At 40.5% G+C, this 26,716-nt stretch overlaps 1 protein-coding gene across 6 annotated transcripts in view; it reads right to left on the bottom strand.

Moving 5' to 3' along the window:
• Window positions 1-698: 698 nt before the first annotated feature.
• Window positions 699-26,716, bottom strand: part of LOC117562451 (zinc finger protein 239-like) — a 121,778-nt gene continuing 95,760 nt past the window's right edge. For 5 of the 6 annotated variants that reach the window (XM_034240282.1, XM_034240278.1, XM_034240280.1 and 2 more), the window contains exon 4: window positions 699-1,641. In XM_034240282.1, the coding sequence (XP_034096173.1) occupies window positions 775-1,641 (867 nt within the window). In that variant the 3' untranslated portion in view covers window positions 699-774. Of the gene's footprint in view, window positions 1,642-17,774; window positions 17,825-19,337; window positions 19,474-26,716 lie in introns of those variants that run through there. The other variant, XM_034240277.1, reaches the window with a different exon arrangement.

Genomic DNA, 26,716 nt, shown 5'->3' with positions numbered 1-26,716 from the left:
TCATTCATTGTTTCAGTAAATTAAAGGGTGTTTCATGTTGTCGTTGCTGTGGACCTTCTTCATACCTTGGAAAATGCCGTTTAATACTTTTTTTTATTTTTGCTAAATTGATTTATCAACTTTTAATACTTTTTAAGACCCCGCGGACACCCTGAATGTTATTTTGAACACTTGGTGGTGGGGTGTATAAAAGTGGTCATAGGTGACAGGAGAGGAAGTGGACACAGGAGGAAGAGCATACCGATTCTACCAGACAGCCAGCCCAGACGATGCTCATACAACAACTATTGACACAGTGTACTTAAACCTTGGTATGTAAAGCAATGAATCAGCGCGCTGTCGGCAGATGGACAGAAAACGAAACTTAAAGTTACAGTGAACATTATGCCTGTCAATTCTGACGTTACGTCAACAGATGGCGCTGTTCTCACAGAATCAGCCCATGCAAAGACAGTGTTAAATTGAGCGAAATGAGGAATGGCTAAAATGCATGATCTGTTTGGTATTTTGAAAAATAAAAAGTATAAATATGCCTTATATAGGTATGGTCCTACACTATATTATTCAAATATAGCATGATAGGTCCACTTTAAAGGAACAGTGAACATTATGCCTGTCAATTCTGACGTTACGTCAACAGATGGCGCTGTTGGGATGGGATCTGTAATGGAAAAAAGGATTACCCAACACAAGGCCAATAGATGGAAATTGTTTATTGCAAACTGTGAAAAAAACAAAATATGCTTAATTGCAGCTCCTACACTCTTAAACCCACTATGGTTTTTCTCCTGAGTGAACACGAAGATGTCTTTTGAGACCACTTGATGTAGTGAACATTTTCCCACAGTCTTCACACCAGTAAGGTTTTTCTCCAGTATGAATACGGTGATGTGATTTGAGAGCACCTGATGTAGTGAAAGTGTTCCCACACTCTTCACACCAGTAAGGTTTTTCTCCAGTATGAATACGTTGATGTCTTTTGAGATCACCTGATGTAGTGAAAGTTTTCCCACACTCTTCACAGCTGTAAGGTTTTTCTCCAGTGTGAATACGTTGATGTGATTCTAGAGCATCTGATCTAGTGAAAGTTTTCCCACACTCTTCACAGCTGTAAGGTTTTTCTCCAGTATGAATACGGTGATGTGTTTTGAGATCACCTGATCTAGTGAAAGTTGTCCCACACTCTTCACAGCTGTAAGGTTTTTCTCCAGTATGAATATGTTGATGTGTTTTGAGATCACCTGATTGAGTGAAAGTTTTCCCACACTCTTCACAGCTGTAAGGTTTTTCTCCAGTATGAAGACGTTGATGTGTTTTGAGAGCACCTGATTGAGTGAAAGTTGTCCCACACTCTTCACAGCTGTAAGGTTTTTCTCCAGTATGAATAAGTTGATGTCTTTTGAGATGACCTGATTGAGTGAAAGTTGTCCCACACTCTTCACAGCTGTACGGTTTTTCTCCAGTATGAATAAGTTGATGTCTTTTGAGATGACCTGATCTAGTGAAAGTTGTCCCACACTCTTCACAGCTGTACGTTTTTTCTCCTGTGTGAATACACAGGTGGCTCTTTAAAGTTCCAGATGCTGTAAAGGATTTGTCACATTGCTGACAGCTGTGACGTCTCTCTCTTCCTTTCGGTTTCTAGAACAGACGGACAGAGAAAGAGAGAAAGTCAATCTAAAAAGCATAAATACACAAGTTAACACAATAAAAACTCACTTAATATAAACCTTGAGTTAACAAAATACTACTTATCAACTGTTTGTCTTTATTATATTTGATACAGTTATACAGCAATATTCTAACCAAAGTATATACCAGAGGTGGGGGACTCGAGTCACATGACTTGACTCGAGTCACATGACTTGACTTGCCTATTTTTTTACTTGAGACTTGCTTGACTAACATTGATAAAAGACTTGACTTTGACTTGGTATTCATGACTTGAGACTTAGGCTTGAGACAGATGACTCGAAAGGACTTTACTTTTTAAAATAGAATATTTGCATTTGTTTTTGTACGAAGCACTTAGAGGGCAATGAAAGAAAGGAAAGAGAGAGAAAGTCTCTCGTTCGCAGGAGAAAGTAGGAAGTGGAGCGCACAGGAGACAGCCGTTTCATTGCACTGTTATGTTTATGTGGAGAAATACATACATTATTTGAGATATATTTCAAACTCGGACTTCATTTTAGGGACATTTCGGCCAGGGGTGTAGAGTTATTTGTTCAAGCACCGGATCGGCAAAACAGGAGAGTCTGTGAACCAGTCTGCCTTGACCTATGTATTCATGTCTGACTCTCACAGTATCTGCTGCCCACAGCTGCTTCATAGAAGAAAAACCTCCTTCACTTGATGAAATCTCTGCAGCACCAGGAGGCAGTAACGTGTAACTCAGCAGAATCTGAGAAGAGCAGCACCAGAGGCAAAGAGCTGTGCCTTCACTGTGTTTACCTTCATTAGAACAGCTAACGAGCGACCGCAGGCTGCACACACACACACACACACACACACACACACTTACTTTTATGATTTCAGAGCCCCACTCTCCATTGTTGTTAATGTTGAAAATAAAACTCTAGTTTCATAACCACTGTCTTTTAACTGATTTAAACTGGGGTTATTCATCAGGATTTCGTAGGACTTGACTTGCTTGACTCTCACCCCAGTAACTTGAGACTTGCACATGTATGACTTACTCCCACCTCTGGTATACAGGAGACAGAGGGAGACGGCATCCTGTCACTGCGAGTCTCAGTATGCTCCGTTCCTCTTGGGTTTTGTTTTTTTGTCTAAACTTTGTTGTGTCTGTATGAAACGTCATTTTAAGAGACCATGCTTTTGATCCTGTGGATTACATTTGCCTTCTGCAGACCATGTCTGGCCATTCAACTTTCCAAGACACACCTGAGTGACAGCACGAACAGGTATGGTGAGGAGCTCCGGCCTCTACGCTGCTACAGACGCGAAGCTATGCTAGAGCTACAATGCGATTGCTTCCTACGAATACACCAAGCCATCTGTGCTCTTCGTTATTGGATGAAATCCCTCGGGAGCCGCTTAGAAACACCAGGAAAAAGAGACGAGGAAGGAGGGGAGGCGTTCAGAATACGGCGGAGATTCAGTCGGCCACCACTTCCATCCATCATTCTCACAAACCTGCGCTCATTGAGCAACAACGTGGACACACTAAGAATATACACAAGGTACTGTCATGAATTTCTCGAGGCCTCTTTATTATGTTTCACGGAAAGTTGGCTCCAATCTACGTTGCCTGAATCTCTCTTTGAAGTACCCGGACTCACCCTTGTTCGAGCAGACAGGGATGCGAACTCGGGGAAAACCAGAGGAGGCGGTATTTCTGTGTATATTAATGATCTGTGGTGCCGATCATACTCAGTAAAATGTAAAACCTGCAATCCCAACGTAGAAATTCTCGGCATGACGTTAAGACCCTTTTATCTGCCTAGAGAATTCGGGTGTATTCTACTGTTTGTTGTTTACGTGCCTCCCAGCGGCAGAGGACACTGTGTTCACGAGCTGCAACTCAGCCACCCCGATGCACCGGCAATAGTGCTCGGGGACATGAAGCAATGTCGCCTGGAGACTGTGTTACCTGGATTCCAGCAGTATGTTAGGGATCACAGCAGGAAAGACAATATCCTGGACAAATGCTTTGTTAATGATAAAGGAGCCTATGTGTCTAAATACAGACCACCGATACTGAACTCTGATCATAATGTTGTGAATATGATACCAGTGTATAAGACCAAACTCAAGGGAAGTCAACCAGAAAAGAAAGTAATAAGGACATGGACAATTGAAAGTAGGGAGCAGTTGAAAGCCTGTTTTGATTGGACAGATTGGGAAATGTTTCAGGAAGGTTCACCAGATGAAATAACTACTGTTACCAAAGACTATATTAACTTCTGTGTTCCCACTAAAGAAATACAAATATATCCAAGTAATAAATCATATGTGACTAAGGACATTACAATAAGTTATAAAACCAGGAAAATAGCTTTAAAAAACAAAGACTATGGAGCACTTGAACAGACAGAGAAAGAACTGAAAGTCAAATCGAGGGAATCAAAACACACAGAGCTTTTGGGAAATGCTTTTAAAGCCAAAGACCCCAAAAAGGTGTGGGACCCCATGAGAACCGTGACACGAATGACCTCTTCAGCTAAACCTATTGTGAAAGACATACTTGATACATACCAAATTGCCTATAAGCAAGGGGGTGGTACTGTTGCTACTCTGGTTCATATCATCACTAAACATTTAGATAAACGTCACACCTATGCAAGAGCCCTCTTCCTAGACTTCTCAGCAGCAACACAATACAAGCAGACATCTTGGTGTCAAAAATGGCCAAAATGGAAGTAAATCCATACCTGATTTACTGGTATGCCGCTTTCCTCACCAGTAGAGAGCAACTTGACCAAACCCTGTCATCTGCCATCACAACCAATGTAGGGGCCCCCCCAGGGCTGCGGGAGTTCATCTGTGCTCTTAGCTTCTTTTAGCTTCTTTTGATGACTTTACTGAACTGCTGTCTATATTGTGTTTTGACTTTGACCGTCTAGTCATTGTTGGTGATTTTAACATCCATGTTGACAACCCCCAGGACAGTGGGGCTAAAGAACTGTTTTGTGTTCTTGATAACTATGGTGGGGACCCTCTCATGACATCCAACTATAGGCCCATCAGTATCTTACCCATAGTATCCAAGGTATTGGAGAAATTAATGTCCAAACAAATCATCAATCATCTCAACAACAGCTCCCTTCCACTGCATCCAATGCAATTTGGATTCAGGGCTAATCACTCAACAGAAACAGCGACATGCTTCTTCGTGGAGAAAGTTAAGGCATCAATGGACAGGGGTGGGGTTGTGGGGGCCGTGTTCCTTGACTTACGGAAAGCTTTTGACACTGTTAATCACAACATCTTACACTTAAATGTTTCTATAGAATTCACCAACCTCTTTCATTCGTATCTTTCATCCCGCTCACAATGTGTTCAAATTGAGAACCATAAGTCTAGTGCACTATGTTTGTCAACTGGAGTACCGCAGGGCTCTGAATTGGGCCCAATCCTGTTTAGTATTGTTACGGCTGCTGCCTTCCGGGTCGTGTTAATCTATGTTGTATGTAAATGAGCAGTGCGATTGCCCTAACGTCATTGGCTGCCATCTCCTGGTCCGACCTGAGGATTGTGATTGGAGCACACCGGGCCCGACGCACTCCAATCACAGCACACAGCCGGCGCGCACCTGCTGGAGATTACTTCAAAGCCTGGGGACAATCATCGCTCTGGAGGCTCCGTTATGTGGGACAGACGCCTCTCGCTACTTGGTCCTTAGACAGATCTGTTAAACTTGTGTGCCCATCTCCGTGTGATATTGTGTGTTAGTAGTGTCTAGAGTAGCTTAGGTCGAGGTTAGAGTAGTTTAGAGTAGCTTAGGATTTTGTGACTGTTGCCTTTGGTTTAGCTGTGTTTTTGTATAGATTATTTGTGTTAGTTGTACCACTTTTAAAGTGAGGTTTAGTTTAGTTTCTTATTTAGTGCAATAGTGTTTATTTCCTTGTATGCAAGTAGACTCCTTTTGTTAGAGTCCTCCCTTTGTTTGGTTATTTGTCAACCTGTGCCCTTTTGGCCCTTTTGTTTGTTCCAGGCTGCATGCCTGCCATTTTGTGTACCTCTGCTATTTAAAATAAACCCATTTATAATTATTACCAATTCCATTCTGGTGTATGTTGATTTCCTCTACCCCAGAGGGGGACGTAACAAGTATGTACGTAAATGATCTGCCTTCTGTGTGTGGAGAATGTGATGTATTAATGTATGCTGATGATACAGTTGTTTTTACTCATGGCAAAACCGCAGAAGAGGCTGCTCCCAAGGTCACTGATGTGTTGGAGAATATTACATCCTGGCTTATGAATAATTGTTTGCAACCAAATGTCTCAAAGACAGTGTGTATGTTCTTCTCCAAGGGCCACAGCATTATAACAGAGCAAGATGTTTTCTTTTCTGGAAGGAGACTTCAGGTTGTCTAAAAATGAATCTAATAAAATCACAGCCCATTCATTTCACTTTTCTTTCATGCTGTGAAAGAAAAAGCAACCTTTTAATCCAGATATCTTGCCATGACTCGCACATGCATTCACGTGCACGGTTGTGGCATGACCACCAAAACAGAAAGATATGGACACAAGGTGTGTGCAAATGTATTTAGTTTCCTATTCATGTGGACATGACGATATTTTCACTTTGAGAGCAACATTAAGAGATCTATGGATACATCTCTCAATACCCATATGAAACAGAACTGTAAGCAGATTTATTTTTCTTTATGGATATTTTACAAATCACTCCCCTTTCAAACTGTATTCTTATTTATTAATAACAACTTTATTTTACTGTCATATAGTATTTTATACCCGTTTACTTTATTCTCTTATTGTTTTATAACTATAATGATCAGGGCCACCTCTACCTCCCTACAGGCCAATCACGCAGGCTGCATGGGGCCCCGTCTTGCGCAGGGGGCCCCGCCCAGAGGGCCTCAGCTGCTGTACGCAGTTCTCCGCGCACCCCCCACGAGAGTGAGAGTGAGAGGTGACAAGGGGAGCACGTCTATAACCCGACACCGTTGCAATGAATCGACATCTGACCAATCACGGCTTTGATACGGCCACTAGTGCAGGTGAAGAAATGTCGGTGAAAAGACAGTTTCAGTCCGGAGCAAGCAAGAGGGGAAAAAAACAAAACATGAAGAAACTAGAGCATCACTCGAAGGTGGGTTATTGTATGAGTCAAATGTACAACTTGTGAATGTTGTATAAGTCAAATTGCCAATTGCCATATTAAAACATCAGCTGCAATTCACGACATGAAGAAGGCAGTCTCTGCAGAGCATACAGGCTAATGGAGATGCAGTTATTTCCAGCATTCTTTATTTACCATTCATTCAAGTATGTGATGCCTTTGATCTGCTAATGTACAGGAGGAAGAGTGATACACTGTCTATCTAGTTGGCTTACATAGCAGTTAAAGTTTACAGCCTAAAAAACATGGAGCATTTTTTCCCCTTTTATTCATTTTTATGTCAATTTGCACATTTCATGGTGATGCTCAGCCTCTCCCCTTAACTCCTAACGGCCCGTCCACACAGCGGATGCCCATTCACTTTGAATGGGGTGACGTCACTTTTCGCCGAACTGCATTGTGGGAAGCAGAGCGGAGCTTTCCTGGCGTTTCAGGCTGCAAAAGTTGAGCAATGTTCAACTTTTTAAGCTTCTGAAGCTTTCGGTGTTAGCGTCAGCCAATCAAATCATATGCCAGTTCAAGCTCTAGCCAATCAAACCGCTGCTTGTGTATCCGGGGCGGGAGATTCATGTGATTGGTTGTTGGTCGAGCTTCTGACACGCCCGCCGGCAAGCTTTTTCCAAAGCCGCTGTGTGGACGGGCCGTAACAGTCATCGTCATGTCAACCACAACACAGAGAAATACTGATAGAAATGTGTGTGTAGTTGTTGATACATTGCTGACAGAGGGAACTACATTTGAATACAGATTTAAGAAATATCAGTTTTTGAGCATGTCATAAGCATGTTTTGTCTTGACTATATTACAACTATATTATAATAAAATATAGTATTTATATTATTGAATTGATTATGATTATTATTATTAGTAGAAGTAGTTTATTTGCATTAATTATATTTTAATCTTTTTGAGGCTAGTATTTGGCAGGAAATGCAGACGTATTCACCTGTAAACGCACACTGAACGACATAAATGCACATTTACCATTTACCTCACTGTATACAAAGTAACTGTGTTGATAATAATAATAAACAGGAATTATATTTGCAAAGTAGCCTACTTTGTTTCCAAAAAAATGTTTTCACTCCTGTCGGTTGGGGGGGGGGGGGCCTCATCTCACAATGTCGCTTGGGGCCCCAAGTTGGCCAGGGGCGGCCCTGATAATGATCATATAAAGATGTGCCTTTACCTCGCTGGTTGTAGACAAAGCTTCTTATATTTGTTAGCATAGCTAGCTAACCAGATGCTAATAACAACAAAGTTATTGACTGTATGATCAGTATGACAGATGAACAGATCGCCACTGGCCTTTCAACTGAGACACAGCCACGCAAAAACTGCGGCATGGGTACGGCTCCTTATCGGTACTGCAATTTTTGGAAGTGCCGGAGCGGAGCGGCGTTCTGGTACTCTCCGTCAGAACTGCACCCCTGTCAGACGCATGGTCAAACGAGATATACCACGTGATGACACGTTAGGCTTGTGTTGTGTTCAAGGACCCTGACCGTGGCCAGGAAAAACAGGCACTCGCTTGTTTAATTATTTTTTTGCGGTCTAGATTTCTTTAATTTTTTTCTTTTTTGCGTGTGTTTAGAAATTACCTCGAGGGCCGTACCAAATTGTCTCGCGGGCCGTATACGGCCCGGGGGCCGCAGGTTCCCCACCCCTGTTTTAAATAAATCAATTCAATGGACTGACTCAGCATGTGACAGAGCCCACGCACAACAAGGGGCACACTCTGGACTTAATGATCTCAAAGGGTCTGAATATCTCTGAGGTTGTGGTGACTGATGTTGCGCTCTCTGTTCATTCCTTTGAGAGCTCTATTTCTGTTCACACAATTGTTCAAAAAGAGGTAACCACAAAGCGATATTTAACTGAAACTGCTCCAACTAAGGTAAAGGAAGTGACTGGGAAGAAAAGATCTCCATGGAGAAAGGCCATGACCGTGAGAACAGCAAAAAGAGTGTCGAAAAGCTAAACGTAGGTGGAGAAAAACAAATCTCCAGGTTCACTTTGAAATCTATAAAGAGAGACTTGGCTTTTATCATTTGGAATTGTAAATTGCACGACAGTCTTTCTTCTCTGACATCATTGCCAAAAACAAAAACAATGCACGTGCCTTGTTTGCTACCGTCGACAGACTAACAAACCCCCCAGTGTCAGTATCCCCCCCATTCAGAAAATCAGACAAGCAGTCAGTGCCTCTGTATCAGGTACAGCAAATGTGTTGTCCCTGTGTCCACCTAAAATCAATTCAAACACCATGACACAGTTCCATCAGATTAATGATAAAAAACCTAGAGGACATTATTCAACTTCTGAAATCCTCCTCCTGCTGCCTTGATATTATTCCAACAGGGTTTTTCCAAGATGTTTTTCCTTGCATGGCCTCAGATCTACTTCACATACACCTCATTCACACCAACGGTGTTTCAGCTCCAGCTCCGAGCCGGAGCTGAAAAATCGCTGGTGTGAAAGTGGCAAAACAAGTCTCTTCACTCAGGTGTTTTTCCACAGGCTCTGAAAACTGCAGTCATTAAACCGCTCTTAAAAAAGAATAATCTAGATGCTTCAGTAATGAACAATTACAGGCCCATATCAAACCTGCCATTTCTAGGTAAAATCATTGAAAAAGTTGTTTTTCAACAGTTGAGTAATTTCTTGCATTTAAATAACTGTTTGGATGTGTTCAAGTCAGGCTTTCGTCCAAACCACAGCACTGAGACTGCTCTTGTAAAGGTCTTTAATGACATCCACTTAAACACAGACAGTGGCAGAACTTCAGTGTTAGTATTATTAGATCTCAGTGCTGCGTTTGACACTGTTGACCACAGCATATTACTCGACCGACTGGAAAACTGGGTGGGACTTTCGGAAACAGTTTTAAATTGGTTTGAATCCTACTTAAAGGACAGAAACAACTTTGTTTCTATAGGTAAATACACATCTGAGTTGACAAATATGACATGTGGGGTTCCTCAAGGCTCCATCTTGGGGCCTCTTCTCTTTAACATCTACATGCTACCACTGGCTCAGATAATGAAGAACAACAAAATAAGTTACCATAGCTATGCAGATGACACACAAATGTACGTAACAATTTCACCAGGAGACTATGCTCCAATTCAAACACTGAGTAAGTGCATTGAACAAATCAATGACTGGATGTGTCAGAACTTTCTCCAATTAAACAAAGACAAAACTGAGGTAATGGTTTTTGGAGCCAAGGCAGAACGTTTAAAAGTTAGCGCTGAGCTTCAGTCTGCAATATTCAAAACAACAGATAAAGCCAGAAATCTAGGTGTAGTCATGGACTCTGACCTGAGTTTCAACAGTCACATTAAAACAGTTACTAAATCAGCCTACTATCACCTAAAGAATATATCTAGGATTCAAAGACTAATGTCACAGCAGGATTTGGAAAAACTTGTCCATGCTTTTATCTTCAGTAGACTCGACTACTGCAATGGTGTCTTCACAGGTCTCACTAAAAAATCTATTAGAAAGCTGCAGCTGATTCAGAACGCCGCTGCTCGAGTCCTCACTGACACTAAGAAAGTGGATCACATCACTCCTGTTCTGAAGTCTTTACACTGGCTTCCTGTGTGTCAAAGAATAGATTTCTAAATACTGCTGCTGGTTTATAAAGCACTGAATGGTTTAGGCCCAAAATACATTTCTGACCCCCTGCTAAATGATGAACCATCCAGATCTCTCAGGTCTTCAGGGACTGGTCAGCTTTCTGTCCCCAGAGTCAGAACTAAACATGGAGAAGCAGCGTTCAGTTATTATGCTCCAAATATCTGGAACAAACTCCCAGAAACCTGCAGGTCCGCTGCAACTCTGACTACTTTTAAATCCAGCAAGAAGACTTTTCTTTTTGTCGCTGCTTTTAATTGAACAATTCATATCTTAGACTGCACTGAAACTTTTATCCATGTATTTTTTCTTTAATGTTTATTTTATTAGCTTTTCTTTTTAATGACTGATTTTAAATGCCTTTTTCTTAATGTCTTTCATTTTTTGTAAAGCACTTTGAATTGCCTTGTGTTGAAAAGTGCTACATAAATAAACTTGCCTTGCCTATTCATACCCCTCACTGTTTATTCATCATTCTATATTTTATTCTGTAGATTGTGTACATTACTTTTCACTTTACTGCTTGTTGCACTCCTGGTTGGAAACTAAACTGCATTTTGTTGTCTCAGTACCTGTAATATGTGCAATAACAATAAAGTTGAATCTAATCTTGAGCAGGAACAAATGTATTTACTTAGTACATATCTGACATTAACGATTAAACACATTTGTGCATTCTTTATAAATGCAAACCGAGTCAAGCCGACTCCGGAGGTGGCGGTATGCACCTTAAAGTTGTTTGCAATCCGCCAAAAAACCGAGAGAAGAAGAAGAAGACGAAACCGACTCCGAGCTGTCCGACTTCAGGCGAGCGTTTTGAGACCTCCCCCGGCTGCGATCGGCTATTCTCGTCTACTTTCGAGGCGAGCCGCAACGCGTCTCAAACAAGCCTACTCTGTAGTGATGGCAAAATGAAGCTTTGAATGAAGCATCGAACCACTTGGTATCTATATAGATAGATATCTATATGGTGCTGGTTCAACCCATCTGAATGGCTTCCTGAAGCAGTCACGTGGTATCGACAGGCAGCGAGGCTTCGTTTTTCATCGATGACGTCACTGGCCCAAAACGATACAAGCCTCGATACATGCTTCACAAAAAGCTTCGGGGATTACGGCCCGTCCACACACAGGCATGAAAAAAATCTTGAAAAATCTTGATGCTGGGCGTGTCTGAAGCTTGGCGATTTTTTGCGAGCAACGCGACTGTTACAGCCGCTGCTCCCTTGTGAGCTTAAGTCTGTTTGAGTATGTACATGAGCTGTGCAGTTCCTCTGCTGTCATTGGCCGTCCGGACCGCTCAACATCCGCGGGGATTGGACAGACGTCGCCCAACCCCTGCTCGCTCATGCCACGTCATCCGGGGGAGGAGTATAAAGGCTGAGCACGGACAACAGTCGAGAGGCTCTGTATTTTGTGTCAGATGCCTCAAACCCTATCCGTGTGATAAGCCTTCATTCTGTGAATTCTGAGATTTAGCGTGTGTCTTTTGTATTAGCTCCACTGATTAGCAGTGTCTATAGTAGGGTTCTAGACGAGCACACTGAATAGCAGTGTGTCGTCGGGTTCTGTGTTAGCGTAGGGATTTTGTGTGTGTGTATACTGCTTAGATCCAGGTTGATTAGCACCTGTAGACCAGCGTTCCTGTGAGTGGATATTGCGTAGAGCCAGGTGATTAGCACCTGTAGACCCGCACCAGCTGTGTGTTTCCACAGTCCCGTTTTGTTTATTGTTTGTTTCCACTTGAGTAGTGAGATTTGTTTTTCTTTCTATAGCGGGGCAACTCTCTTTTGGAGACCCTTTGTGTTGTATTATAGTGACAGATTGACCCGTGTTGTGGGGCCAATCTGTGTGACCATCATTTTGCCTAGTTTCAGTGACAATAAAACCACCGGTAACAAATATACCAAATCCAATCTGGTCGTGTCGTTTCCCGTTTGTACCCTAGCCAAGTGGGAACGTAACAGCGACCAACAACCAATCACATGAATCTCCCGCCCCCGACATACAAAGCAATAGCAATGTTAAAACGAAGTAAACTGGATATAAACTCCCCAAACAGGTGAAAACCTACCAGTTTCACCCACTGTCTCTGCCACCTCCCTCCATGCCTGGTTCCTCCGGTTTGTTCATAACACACGGCTGTTGTTATGCTTGCTGTGATGTTACATTAGTCCGTTCTCTGCTTGTAATTATGCCGTTACAAGTTTAATATTCTGAAAGCCAATACTTTGTTTATTCGAAAACAGATGAAAACAAACTGTCTTTTATACAAAATGGAAGAATTATACAAGTAAAACTACATGTTGCTTTAATCCCATGTAATTGTAGAATGAACACAGTCTTCCTTTGTATAAGTCAGGTGTCTTGAGTAGTCAGAATTACCTACGAATCATTGTACACATTTGTAAATATTATTTTCCACTTGTTACCATTGTGAGTCTATTTTTATGCAGCTCTGTGTGATTTTGTGACTACAATTCAGACTAATACACTACTAGAGGTGGAATAAGTACTCAGATCTTGTACTTGAGTAAAAGTACAAGTACTCAGATCTTGTACTTGAGTAAAGGTAGAAGTACCAGAGTGTAATACTATGTCACAGTAAAAGTCCTGCATTCAAAATGTTCCTCAAGTAAAAGTAGAAAAGTATTCTCATCAAAATATAGTTAAAGACAGTAAAAGTAGTCGTTGTGCAGATTGGTCCATTTCAGAATAATATATATGATATGTTTGATAATGATTGATCATGAAAGTGTTCTCAAAGCTGGTGAAGGTGCAGCTAGTCTGAAGTACTTTGTATACTGCAGGGTAGCTGGTGGATTTACTCCAGGTGGAACTAAAGTCTGATTCAACACTTGATTATATTTCACATCATTCATCCAGATCTGTGAAGTAACTAAAGGTATTAAATACATGTAGTGGAGGAAAAGTACACCATGTACCTCTGACTTATGTTCACTGCCAACCTAAAAGTACCTAAAAGAATAGTAATCAATAATGTATTGAAAAGTTATTTGGCTGATTGTTTTTATATCGGCTCAGCCAGGTTATATGGGAGGCCCAGTCTACGTACACTCTAAAAACAAATGCTTGGCTTAACAAAGAGAATCAAGGCAATAGGTTGCATCGATGGTTATTGAGTTAAGACAACTTCTAATGAAATGTTGTTAAAGCAACAAAGTTATTTGAGTTAGGGGAGAAGGCGTTTCCTCTACAATCAGGTGTTTTCAATTACCACTTACTTAATCATTGGTAGCATAAACACAAGTTTTAAGTTGATTACTCCAAACGTTCCAACTTGTTTTACCGTATGATTTAAATGTAATCTTAAGTTGTATATACTTAATTACCACATGTTGAACATGAACAGATGTTTTTAAGTTGACAACCATTTATAAATTAAGTTGCTCCAAATAATATTGTATTCAATAGGGTTTTTCTCTTAGCTTTTTCATGTTTTGCCTTTAAAGAAAGAAATTAATTGATTCCACAACAAAAATATTAGGCAATTCACTTTTTATTTTTGAACTGCAGTTGTTTATTTCAACGCATGATGTTTCAATCAGGAGAGTTTGAATTTCAAGTTGTATTTGAATGACAAAAGATGACACTCACCTTAAATGTCCTTTGTATATTTCTATTTGTCTTAACTGTGGGAACTTGTCCAGGCCTGTTAAGTGGGAGTGGACTTGAAATCCTTAACTCAAGGTGTAGAACAATAAGTTATCAAGCCAATTGCATTACAATACCTCAACTTGAATTTAGTTTGAAGTCAATTAATGCAGAAATCAGAGTTCAAATGAAACACAATATTAAGTTGATGTAATTACCAACATTATTATGTCAACACAACTTATAAATTAATGTTGCAACTTAAACTGTTTATCTAAATCAATTAACTCGCATGTTTATCTTGCAACCAGTGCATTTAATTAAGTGGAGGTGAAAGGCCGCCTGAATTCGGTTTTTAGACGTACAGATCACTCATTTTGAAATATTAAACTTAGTTTTCTTTTCTTTAATTTTTCATCCTCGTGTAGAATGCTATCACGAAACACACATTTGGTTGTTTATAGCATAAAGAACATCTGAGTTAATGTGAGGTAGGGAAATAATCATTTGAGTATGTGCATATAAATATGTAATTTACAACAGCTGTAAGATACTTGAAAAGCTTGAAAATGCACCTTGAAAATGCTTGAAAAGTGCTTGAATTTGACTTTGGAAAAGGTGTAAGAACCCTCTTATGCCTTTGCCTGAAGACGAACTTCTCATGGTGTGCATACCTAGACCGGACTTAAAAGACGTTCCTCTGACCAACGCTGACCTCATTTTGTATGTTGATGGGTCTGCCTCTCGCGACCAAGGGGGCACTAATCGGGTGGGTTTTCCTGTTGTTTCAGATTCTGCTGTACTCCGTTCCGGACCAATCCCATGTCTCAGCACAAGCAGCAGAGCTCATCGCACTAACTGAAGCCTGCACGTTTGCAGAAGGCAAAACCGTGACTATTTACACTGACGCTATGCTATGCTTTTGGGGTAGTACACGATTTTGGGGCTATTTGGAAGTGTAGACAATTTCTGAAATCTGATGGCAAACCAGTACTTAACCTTGCAGGCTTACTAGACGCCACTCTGCTCCCATCTGAAGTTGCAGTCTGTAAATGTGGCGCACACGCAAGCAGCACAGACCCAGTTTCCCTAAGAAATTGGGTCCGCTAATTTACCTGCTGACTCAGCCGCAAAGGCAGCTGCTCTGATTCCTCTCGCACCTCACGCACAATCATTTGTTAAAATCCCTGTCTCCTCCTTCACTGACAAAATGTCGTCACTGACTTCCATGCAGCAGCTCGCTACACCAGTTGAGAAAGCTTTTAAAGCCTAAGACCCCAAAAAAGTGTGGGACACCATGAGAACCGTGACAGGAATGACCTCTTCAGCTAAACCTATTGTGAAGCACAAGACATACTTGATCCATACCAATTTGCCTATAAGCAAGGGGGTGGTACTGCTGCTACTCTGGTTCACATCATCACTAAACATTTAGATAAACGTCACACCTATGCAAGAGCCCTCTTCCTAGACTTCTCAGCAGCAACACAATACAAGCAGACATCTTGGTGTCAAAAATGGCCAAAATGGAAGTAAATCCATACCTGATTTACTGGTATGCCGCTTTCCTCACCAGTAGAGAGCAACTTGACCAAACCCTGTCATCTGCCATCACAACCAATGTAGGGGCCCCCCAGGGCTGCGGGAGTTCAGCTGTGCTCTTAGCTTCTTTTAGCTTCTTTTGATGACTTTACTGAACTGCTGTCTATAGTGTGTTTTGACTTTGACCGTCTCGTCATTGTTGGTGATTTTAACATCCATGTTGACAACCCCCAGGACAGAGGGGCTAAAGAACTGTTTTGTGTTCTTGATAACTATGGACTGACTCAGCATGTGACGGAGCCCACGCACAATAAGGGGCACACTCTGGACTTAATGATCTCAAAGGGTCTGAATATCTCTGAGGTTGTGGTGACTGATGTTGCGCTCTCTGATCATTCCTTTGAGAGCTCTATTTCTGTTCACACAAATGTTCAAAAAGAGGTAACCACAAAGCAATATTTAACTGAAAACACTAGGGAAATGTTTACTCAGAATGTTTCTTCCACACTTGCGCCTGCTAACATCTCAGTAAATGAGCTAGTAGATAATTTCATTAAAAAATAACTAAGGTAAAGGAAGTGACTGGGAAGAAAAGATCTCCATGGAGAAAGGCCATGACCGTGAGAACAGCAAAAAGAGAGTGTCGAAAAGCTGAACGTAGGTGGAGAAAAACAAATCTCCAGGTTCACTTTGAAATCTATAAAGAGAGACTTGGCCTTTATAATTTGGAATTGTAAAACGCACGACAGTCTTTCTTCTCTGACATCATTGCCAAAAACAAAAAGAATGCACGTGCCTTGTTTGCTAACAAACCCCACAGTGTCAGTATCCCCCCCATTCAGAAAATCAGACCAGCAGTCAGAGCCTCTGCATCAGGTACAGCAGATGTGTTGTCCCTGTGTCCACCTAAAATCAACTCAAACACCATGACACAGTTCCATCAGATTAATGATAAAAACCTAGAGGACATTATTCAACTTCTGAAATCCTCCTCCTGCTGCCTTGATATTATTCCAACAGGGTTTTTCCAAGATGTTTTTCTTGCATGGCCTCAGATCTACTTCACATATACCTCATTCACACCAACGGTGTTTCAGGGCCGGTTCGGAGTTGGAGCTTGAAAAGCACCGGGTTTTCCTGTTCACACTGAAGCGGAGCAGCCTCTTAGCTCCGGAATCCGGTTAGTTTCAAGCACCAAAAAATGTCCGGCCAGAGGAAACTTTCCGGAAACTTACCACCCTAGCAGTAACTATAGTAACGTAGTGTAGGCGGAGCCGCGACGTCATCTTCAATGTGTGTCACTACCCGATCTGCAGCCCTGCCCTATCTGCAGTGCGCATGTGCGAGATGGTCCGCCATATTTGACAACTCCATACGGCAACTCTAATAGGACATTTGACACAGTGGCGTTTGGCAAAGCAGAAAAAGAACACTCAAAAAACCCGACAATATTAATCTGAACGAGAGAGATGAGTTATTGTTATTACAACGTGACTTCACTATTATTGAACAACTCCTTTTATTGGGTCATTTTATTGGGTTAAGTACATTGTCAGAATAAGTGAGAAATGGATGTAACTTCTGTTAGACAGCCATCATACATACTGAAGAAATATTGACTGTGAATGTATGCAATATGTATGGCATTCATAATTTATATCTAATTACATTAACTGTGAATGTCCTTCATTTATTTCAAATAACAAAATATTTTAATAAAGATATTTGAGACGTTTATGACTCGCGCATGCATGATGCAAATCGGGCAGCCGTCTAGACGTCAAATGTCCTATTAGAGTTGCCGTATGGAGTTGTCAAATATGGCGGACCATCTCGCACATGCGCACTGCAGATAGGGCAGGGCTGCAGATCGGGTAGTGACAATGTGAACCACAAACCCAACATCAGCCGTTAGCTGTTAGTCCCTCAGAGCTCACAGATCCTCATATCTGTTCAGAAACTAGACAGAAGTTAAACAAGTACAAACCACAGACTGTCCTGTGTCATGGCGAATACAGTCGCTGCTTTATTTATGTCTGTATAGGGCGTTCCGAGCTGAATAAGGGCGTCAAATGAAGGCAAGACGCCCGCCTGGCGGAAATGCTGGAATTAGGAATATATTGTGATGAAGTGCACACTGACCTGAGCTCCAGGGGTCTCTTTCTTCTCCTCCATGCTGCTCATCAGATGTCCTGATGAAGACCACAGAGCTGCTTCATTATTAATATAATACAAATATTTAGATATAATTCATCATAAACTGTCAGCAGTGAAGAGGAGGAATTCAAAGAGTTTATTCAATGATATGTTCTATTTCTAGATGCTTATATGTAGTGTTTTATCACACCATGTGCAGTGCCTTGTCTTATCTATGCTGCTGTGACGTAAACATGTTCCAAATTGATCCATTTAGTCAATGTGATGCTAAGCAGAGGAGAAAATGATAGAAAGGTCAGATAGTTATTAACATTACATGCAAATTACTTTAACCATTACGATAACAAGTTGGTTTTCTGTGTAAATTATTATTAATATAATACAAATATTTAGATATAATTCATCATAATCTGTGTAGCAACTTACATTCTAACTTACAGCTCACAGTTTGTTCACTTTTATTTCATTAAAATGACTTTATTCACATAGAAAGTGACATTAATGGTTGTTTGAACCACTGTTATAGCGCTCTCCGTGTGTAACGATGTTATGTTATGTTTATGTTTATTAAGGATCCCCATTAGCTTTTGCTCTCGACAAAAGCTACTCTTCCTGGGGTCCGACACTTAAAACAATACAACAATAATACAGCAACATTTAGGACATAAGTCCTGACATCATTAATAACATCATCAACAACATGCGATCAAATTAAATTAGGGTTCACAGCAAGGGTACATGGTCATCAGTAGATGGCCCTTCAATCTCTTCTTGAAAGAGGCTCTGGACTCTATGTCAGTAAGGTAGTTTGGCAATGAGTTCCATTCCTTTATAGCTCTATAAGACACAGAAGATTTCAGAAGATGTGTCCTGGGTTTAGGTGCCAGTAGATGGCCTGATGTAGCTTGTCTAGTCTTATGGTCATGCTTGTCTCTTCTACGATCACTAAGTTAACACAGAAAGCAAACATTAGCAAGTGAGACTGTTTAATGTACTCCATGTATACAGTATTTTCTATATATTGTGTATTCTTTAGATACTCTAGTGATATGTGCCACTTCTGCTGTGACACATTCATTTCCCAGTTTAAGAGAAATCATTATTTAAATAAAGTATATCTATTTATCTAATGAGCTAAACCGTCGCTTAGCTTAGCGTTAGCTGCTAACTGAAGAACCCCATTCATTTCAATGGGAAAAATGCTACGTCACGTGAATGGCGATGCTAATAAGCTAGTTAGCATACATTTAAAACCATATCTATGGTAAAGAGCACCAACACAACAACTCAAACCGTCTTAAAGACAACTGGTGTAATAAATAACTAACATAAAGTCAGCTGAGCATTACAAATCAACTGTTACTCCCCCAGAGCCGAACTGGAATAATAACTGTAGCTGTTAGACGATAGCTTTCAGACTTTAGCTGTTAGCCGATAGCCGTTAGCTTTCAGACTTTAGCTGTTAGACTGAAGATTACAGCTGTTGTGTTAAATAAAATAACTTCTGATTCGTGATTAACTGTAAACTAAGAGGTTTAATCCACTCACCTCTTCTTTTGTCCTTTGTCCTTATTCGTACTGATGGCAGTTTGACACTGAAGCTTCGAACGGAGCTTCAACCCTGGACTTCCTATTCCATAGAAGCAGTGCTTCGAAGCTTGCTTCAAATCACGTGACATATGACGTCCGAAGCAGCAACTGCTTCAAATCACGTGACATGTGACGTCCGAAGCAGCAACTGCTTCATTTCCTGAATGAATCAACTGACTGGTTCACGGTCCATTCACGCGATTCAATGCACTGCCTCGTCTCGATTCTGACAGGTGACAGGTTGAAACAGTTTCAAACTTGAGTGCTTCAACACTTTATGACCGCTCTAAACAATGCACAATGTGTGGGTTGTTGTCGTAGTTTGCGTTGTTGCTGTTGAGTTGTTGTTATTGCATTTGATATCATTATAGAGCAAGCCAGGAAGTAAGATAGGTCGTTCTGGCTCGGGAAACACTTCGAAATGTGGAGAAGTTGTGAACAAAAAGACAATTATCAGTAATATGAAAACAGTTAAGTATTTTAAGCAATAGATAGCCCAGTGGGTAGAGCCGGCGGCCCGAATGCGGCGATGTCCTCCGCGCAGCTGGTTCAAATCCCGGAATGGACGTATTTTAATCATTGCTTTTCAACTTTAATAACTGATAAAAGGCCCTCTCTGCCCAAAAACATGTCTAGCACTCTCTAGTCTCTTCTCAATAACCCAATACACACAATTATCAATCTTTAATTGCAAATAGAACATGATATTCAGTCTTTGTGTGTGTGTGCATCGAATATTTTTCAAGGCAAAGATACGTTAAACCCACTGCAGCCTTGCACTTCGCCAGGAGAGGTCGCTGTAACTGAAGCTTCGAGAAATGAACCTATTTCCGACACAATTGTCAAAGTGGTTCGACGCTTCATTCAAAGCTTCATTTTGCCATCACTACTTATTCGTCCTTATTCGTCCTTATTCTTCTTCTTTCGGGTTTATTGGCGGTTGGCAAACCAACTTGTAGGCGCATTACCGCCACCAACTGGACTGGAGTGTGGACAAGAGACTATGCAGAAAACAATAAACAAATGAAACAAAACAAAGAACCAAAACTCTAGATTATTTTTAAATGTATCAATTTCTCTTAGAAACTTAATAATCTCACACTATATATTGCCTGATGTTTTCCCTAACAGCCCTGATAGCGACAAGTCATGGAATTTTGCTTTCTTCAGTGTCTGGAAAAGCACATTTCTCTGAGTACTATATTTCCTGCAAAGCAGTAAAACATGCTCAACAGTTTCTGGCTGGCTGCAGTGTGTACACTTTCCGGTTGGATGCTTTCCTATTATACTTAAAGTATGATTGAGACCTGTATTATACTTAATGTATGATTGAGACCTGTATTATACTTAAAGTATGATTGAGACCTGTATTATACTTAAAGTATGATTGAGACCTGTATTATACTTAAAGTATGATTGAGACCTGTATTATACTTAATGTATGATTGAGACCTGTATTATACTTAAGTATGATTGAGACCTGTATTATACTTAATGTATGATTGAGACCTGTATTATACTTAAAGTATGATTGAGACCTGTATTATACTTAAAGTATGATTGAGACCTGTATTATACTTAATGTATGATTGAGACCTGTATTATACTTAATGTATGATTGAGACCTGTATTATACTTAAAGTATGATTGAGACCTGTATTATACTTAATGTATGATTGAGACCTGTATTATACTTAAAGTATGATTGAGACCTGTATTATACTTAAAGTATGATTGAGACCTGTATTATACTTAAAGTATGATTGAGACCTGTATTATACTTAAGTATGATTGAGACCTGTATTATACTTAATGTATGATTGAGACCTGTATTATACTTAATGTATGATTGAGACCTGTATTATACTTAAAGTATGATTGAGACCTGTATTATACTTAAAGTATGATTGAGACCTGTATTATACTTAAATTAAAGTATGATTGAGACCTGTATTATACTTAAAGTATGATTGAGACCTGTATTATACTTAATGTATGATTGAGACCTGTATTATACTTAATGTATGATTGAGACCTGTATTATACTTAAAGTATGATTGAGACCTGTATTATACTTAATGTATGATTGAGACCTGTATTATACTTAAAGTATGATTGAGACCTGTATTATACTTAATGTATGATTGAGACCTGTATTATACTTAAGTATGATTGAGACCTGTATGACCTATTCTCATCCGAGAAATGACATGTTCCTCCCTTCTTTTAAACCCCACCCTCCTTCCATCCCCCACATACCTTTGAATGTTATAAAGATGTCTTCCTGTATCACTAAGGTCCCAATGATCTTGCCATGTTGTTTGTGCATATTTCTGAATGAATGTTTGAACCTCCGCTTTGCTGAGTGGAACTTCTATGTCTATGTTCAAACTTCTGAGTGTTTGTTTGGCCAGAATATCCACCTGTTCATTTCCCTCCACACCAACATGAGCAGGAACCCAGATGAAACGAGTTGATATGCCTTTGATTTGCATTTGATATAACATTAGAAATATTTCATTTATTATGTCCATTCTAGATGAAGATCTGCCTGATCGTATACTCGATAATGCTGAAAAGCTGTCCAATTACACTGTTATGTATTTCTTTCTCCTCTATCCATTTTAATGACAGTACCAATGCCAACTACTCTGTGGTGTATACTGACACATGGTCCGTTACCCTTTTCTTTCTATGTGTATTACTCACTGGGATATACACTGCTGCCCCTGCACGCCCTGTCTCTGGATCTTTGGAGCCATCTGTAAATATGATTGTTGAGTCTGAGTGATATCTTGCAAAATAATTCTGGACTGTGCGCCATACTGGTAGTTCTTTCTTTTCCTTTAACTCCTCTTGTATATTGAGGTCTGCACTTGGCAATGGGAACAACCAGGGTGGAATGGATGGGATTGGAGCTGTGGGGCAATACTGCATTTGATTCAAACCTATACTTGCTGCTTTAACATTGCCAGTCCATCCAACACTTGTTAAATGTGACTCATTGTGCTCCCAGCAGTCTTTCAAAAATACTTTTTGCAGGATGACTATCACTGTGCCCCTGAAGGTTTAACCAGTATGCCAACATTAACTTCACTCTTCTTATCCTTAAAGGCATTTCTCCCATTTCCACCTGTATTGCTGATACTGGAGATGTTTTAAAAGCTCCACTACAAATTCTCAGGGCCTGAGCTTGTAGGACATCCAGGTTTTTAAGGTTTGATTCTGCTGCTGCCATGAACGCTATACACCCATAATCGAATACAGGTCTCATGAGTGCCCAATATATATTCAGAAGTGATGACCTACTCGCTCCCCACTCCTGTCCCGCCAAACACCGAAGTACATTGTTGACCTTTTTACATTTATTTTGAACTTTTCCTATATGACTGCTCCATGTTAGCTTTCCGTCAAACCAAACACCAAGAAATCTTATTGTATTAACCTGTTCAAGATGTTGCTCATACAATTTTAACGATATAGGAGCTATGTTATGCCGTTTTGTAAAACAAATGACCTGCGTCTTAGCTACTGACAGTTTGAATCCCCATTTATTTCTCCATTTCTCCACTTCAACTATTGCAGCTTGTATTTTCTTTCCAACATGTGCTACATTGCGGCCTTTTGCCCACAAAGCCCCATCATCGGCATACAAAGATTTCCCCACACTTGGATGAACTTGATTAAAAATGTCATGCATCATTATTGTAGCGGCCAAAATCATATAGAACTAAAACAGATAGTTAACTTAACAGCCGCTGAGGCACTAGTTAGCGGATCTTACGCAGGGCAATGATCCAGGTCCAGACAAGATTCTCCGTTGTGCATTTTATTCCTATAACAAAATACAATGAACAGGTTTCCTATATCTCTTTCCTTCAGCCTTTCCTATGGCTTTCCCTTGCTGGCTTGAAACACCCTGATAAAAACCGTTTGCCTACTAGTGCTCTGGCTCCCACCACCCACCTGTCTCCAATATATACAATTACACCAGGTGCTCTAATCACCCAGTGCCCAAAACATGCCTTCAAAATAAAAGTATAGAAACTACTTTAACTTATGACGCTAACTAAGAATACATATAAATAAATAATAATAAACACTATAAACAGCAAGAAAATAAATGTTAAACTATTAAATAATATAAAGAGATATATAGCTCCAACATTCCGGCCCCTAATTGTGAACTGTGTAAACACACAATTACTTAAATTATATATAAATGGAGCTATACTCTATCTTTATCCTAACCATACAAATAATCGTCCATAGTCTTCAAGCAACAGCTTCCTGCAAAATAAATGGAGAGAAAGAAAAATAGTATAGAGAAACAGAAAGAATACATGTTAATGATGCTACGCTGCTGCATCCAGGAGCAGGCGGATCTTCAAACAGGTCTCTCCATGACACTGGTCTTCATTTGGGGCTCACAGAGCTGACCAATCCTTTTCCGTCCTTCCCTTCATCCAGGGTCCACTTGTATTTGCAATGAAGAACATATCTCCTGTTGGAAATTATTTTCTGAGCCTTTTCCACTCGCTCTGTCTTCCTCTTCATAAGGAGGCTCCTCTGTGTCTCCATCACTGTTCACACAATCTATCTGGAGGTTGGATTCCATTTCCTCATCCTGTGTTTCGGTCTGATGTTTATGACTTTGTTGACTCTGATGTCTTGGAGCTGGTCTCCTCTTTGTGATCTATGTCCTGCTCCTCACTCTGTGTGCTTTTCCCATGGCACTGCTGATGTTTTTTCTTTTGAATCATGATAAATGTGAAGTTTGATGAGCATCTTCTCTTGTTGTTCCACTGCAAGCTGGGAGGTTAATACAACAGGGCAGCCAGAGCTGAATCCATTATCCTGTCCACCGGCCCCAGTATGAACACTTGTCTCTGACTGTCCAGGTGAAACGTGTGCTTTGTTGAAGGATGTGCCTGTGGCCTCATCTTCAATGTGAAGGGCTGACAGTTGCTTCTGGTGACACACACTGCACTTCAAATGTCTCCAATAGTCTTTGATTATGTGACCAGCAGGGCAAACAAAACTAGATCCATCCACCTTTATGGAATTTGTTTCCTCATTTTCTATTTTCATCTTGAAGCTTGAACATGTATCCTGTGAGTGATGGTTGTGTTGGACAGAAACAGTAGTTTGGGGCAGAAGGAAACTTTATCTTTTCAGATTTCTGTTTGTTACCATTTTCCACAGATCCTTTCGATCCACGCCTCGAGTGGATTTTCAGTATGTCAATGTTGGCATTGAGTCAGTTTTAGGTCAAAAGCAAGTTTTGTCTTTTATTTTCTAAGCTCCTCCTCTTGGGCTTCCAATGCATGCTTCCTCTTCAATGCAGCCATGCGTTCTTTAAGGACTGCTAAATCAGCTTCAACTCGGATTATTGCAGATGATCTGTATGATAATCCGACTACTTTCTGTGGTCTGGAATTATTGTCCTTTAAACATGTGTGGTGCAATGTCCTTAGGATTTACCTCGTCAGAAGATCCACCTCTGTCCTGTGATGTGGCGTCTTGCATCGTTTTTCTTTGATTGGCGTTATTTAAATATCCAAATATGTTATTTTAATCCACAGGAGAAAACGCTGATGCATTCGCATGCATGCGCATGCCTGCGCGCCAGAGTGCGTAATCACTGTGTGCACCTGTTCCCACGGTCCGACTATTCTTTAAACTTTGTCCACTGTTCATTCATATGCGGCGAAACAATGACTCCAGCACTCCAATAGTGAGGCCGTTTTCCTTTACAGCCACTGGAGAAAATGTTCACATACCGCCCATGTTCCTGTGCCGTTGTTGAAGTCCGTCCAGGGCCCGGTGTGTCTTTTAAAGTGAAATCCAATACTCCACTTTAAACGCGGGCAATCCAAAAAAGAACTCCAAAAAAAAGCCCGCTTTGATGGCAGGGTTTTTAACTTTTTAGCAGCCAAAATCCTATTGAACTAAAACAGCCGCCGAGGCACTAGTTAGCGGATCTTACGCAGGGCAATGATCATCCAAGTCCAGAAGAAAATAAATGTTAAACTATTAAATAATATAAAGAGATATATAGCTCCAACATCGTCCCCTTGTGTGTTGTGGAGCTCCAACAAGCCGTTTCGGACAGAGAGTGAATACACACTATACAGAGATGCTGTATGAGAAACCAATGTGAGTTTGGAAAATTGCACAATATACATTTATTTTAGTAGACCTCAACAATGGAATTATGATCAGTAGAAATGGCCATGACATGGGACCTTTAAAAGTCTTCACATAAATGGTTGGAAATTGTTGTAAAACTGGCAACAATTACATTTATTTGATCAGATTAATGTTAATATCACAGCAACTTCGTAATAAATATGCACAAAGAGGGATTCAATGTATGCCTTTGTTCACAGTTTACCCTCAATATGGGGCGAAAAACAACAAGATGACAGGCACTGGCTCTCTATTATTTCAATATTCATTTATGTGTGGGTGAATAAACATGCAGCAGAACACTTTACATAAAGCAGGTGAGCAACCAGGAATTAAAAAACAAGCTTAACGTCGTGTCACTCTCCGTTTAACAGATCTTAAAAAATAGGCGGCAGAAATGACTCTTTATTAATGTTGGATTATGAACTTGATGAGACATTTTATTACGGTATTCAATGCAACACTCATTGATTAAGTGTCCGGCTATGATCATTAATAAAGGCTTCAACTTGCAAAATACTTAATCATCTTTAAAACAGCAAGAAGAAATGGCAACACTCTTCTGCCTTCTTATTATTCATTTTTTGACTCAAAATACGAGCTGAATATCAAACGAGCATTGTGTCTCTTTCCATAAATGTCATATATTACATGAAAAAAGTTTAGCCTTCAACTATCCTCTAAAGCGGTGTACCTCTCGTTCCTCTTAGGTGTAAATCACTTTCCACTCTGTTTGGTCGCAGGCAAATTACTGTAACTTTTATCGTTTCGGCTAAAGGAGCCATGCCTGAGCGTGAAATGGAAGATTACAATGTCCGTACCTCCAGCGCGTCGTAGTACATCTTCTTTGCGTCGTCGTCCGACTTGTCTGACATCAGATACGATTTGATCAGATACTCGTAGAAACTGTCCCCGAGGCCCCCGATGGAGACGTGATCTGAGGAGAGGAAGAGGAGGGAGACAGCAGGGTCACAATCAGCTCTATCTGCAGGGGGAAAAAAGACTAAAGAAGCGTTGAAAGGTTGGCTCAAAAGAACAACGAGTGTTTTTGTATGCAAATTTCTAGCTGTTGGAAGATGTTGTACACTTTTAAACTAAAAGATCGATTCCTGTGACAGTGGATAGTGTTGGACCTGTAGCAAACA

This window comes from Gymnodraco acuticeps, unplaced genomic scaffold (genome assembly GCF_902827175.1).
Source record: "Gymnodraco acuticeps unplaced genomic scaffold, fGymAcu1.1, whole genome shotgun sequence".
Lineage (NCBI taxonomy): Eukaryota > Metazoa > Chordata > Actinopteri > Perciformes > Bathydraconidae > Gymnodraco > Gymnodraco acuticeps.
The sequence above is the reverse complement of the archived record's forward strand: the minus strand, read 5'-3'. Positions and strand labels throughout refer to the sequence as shown.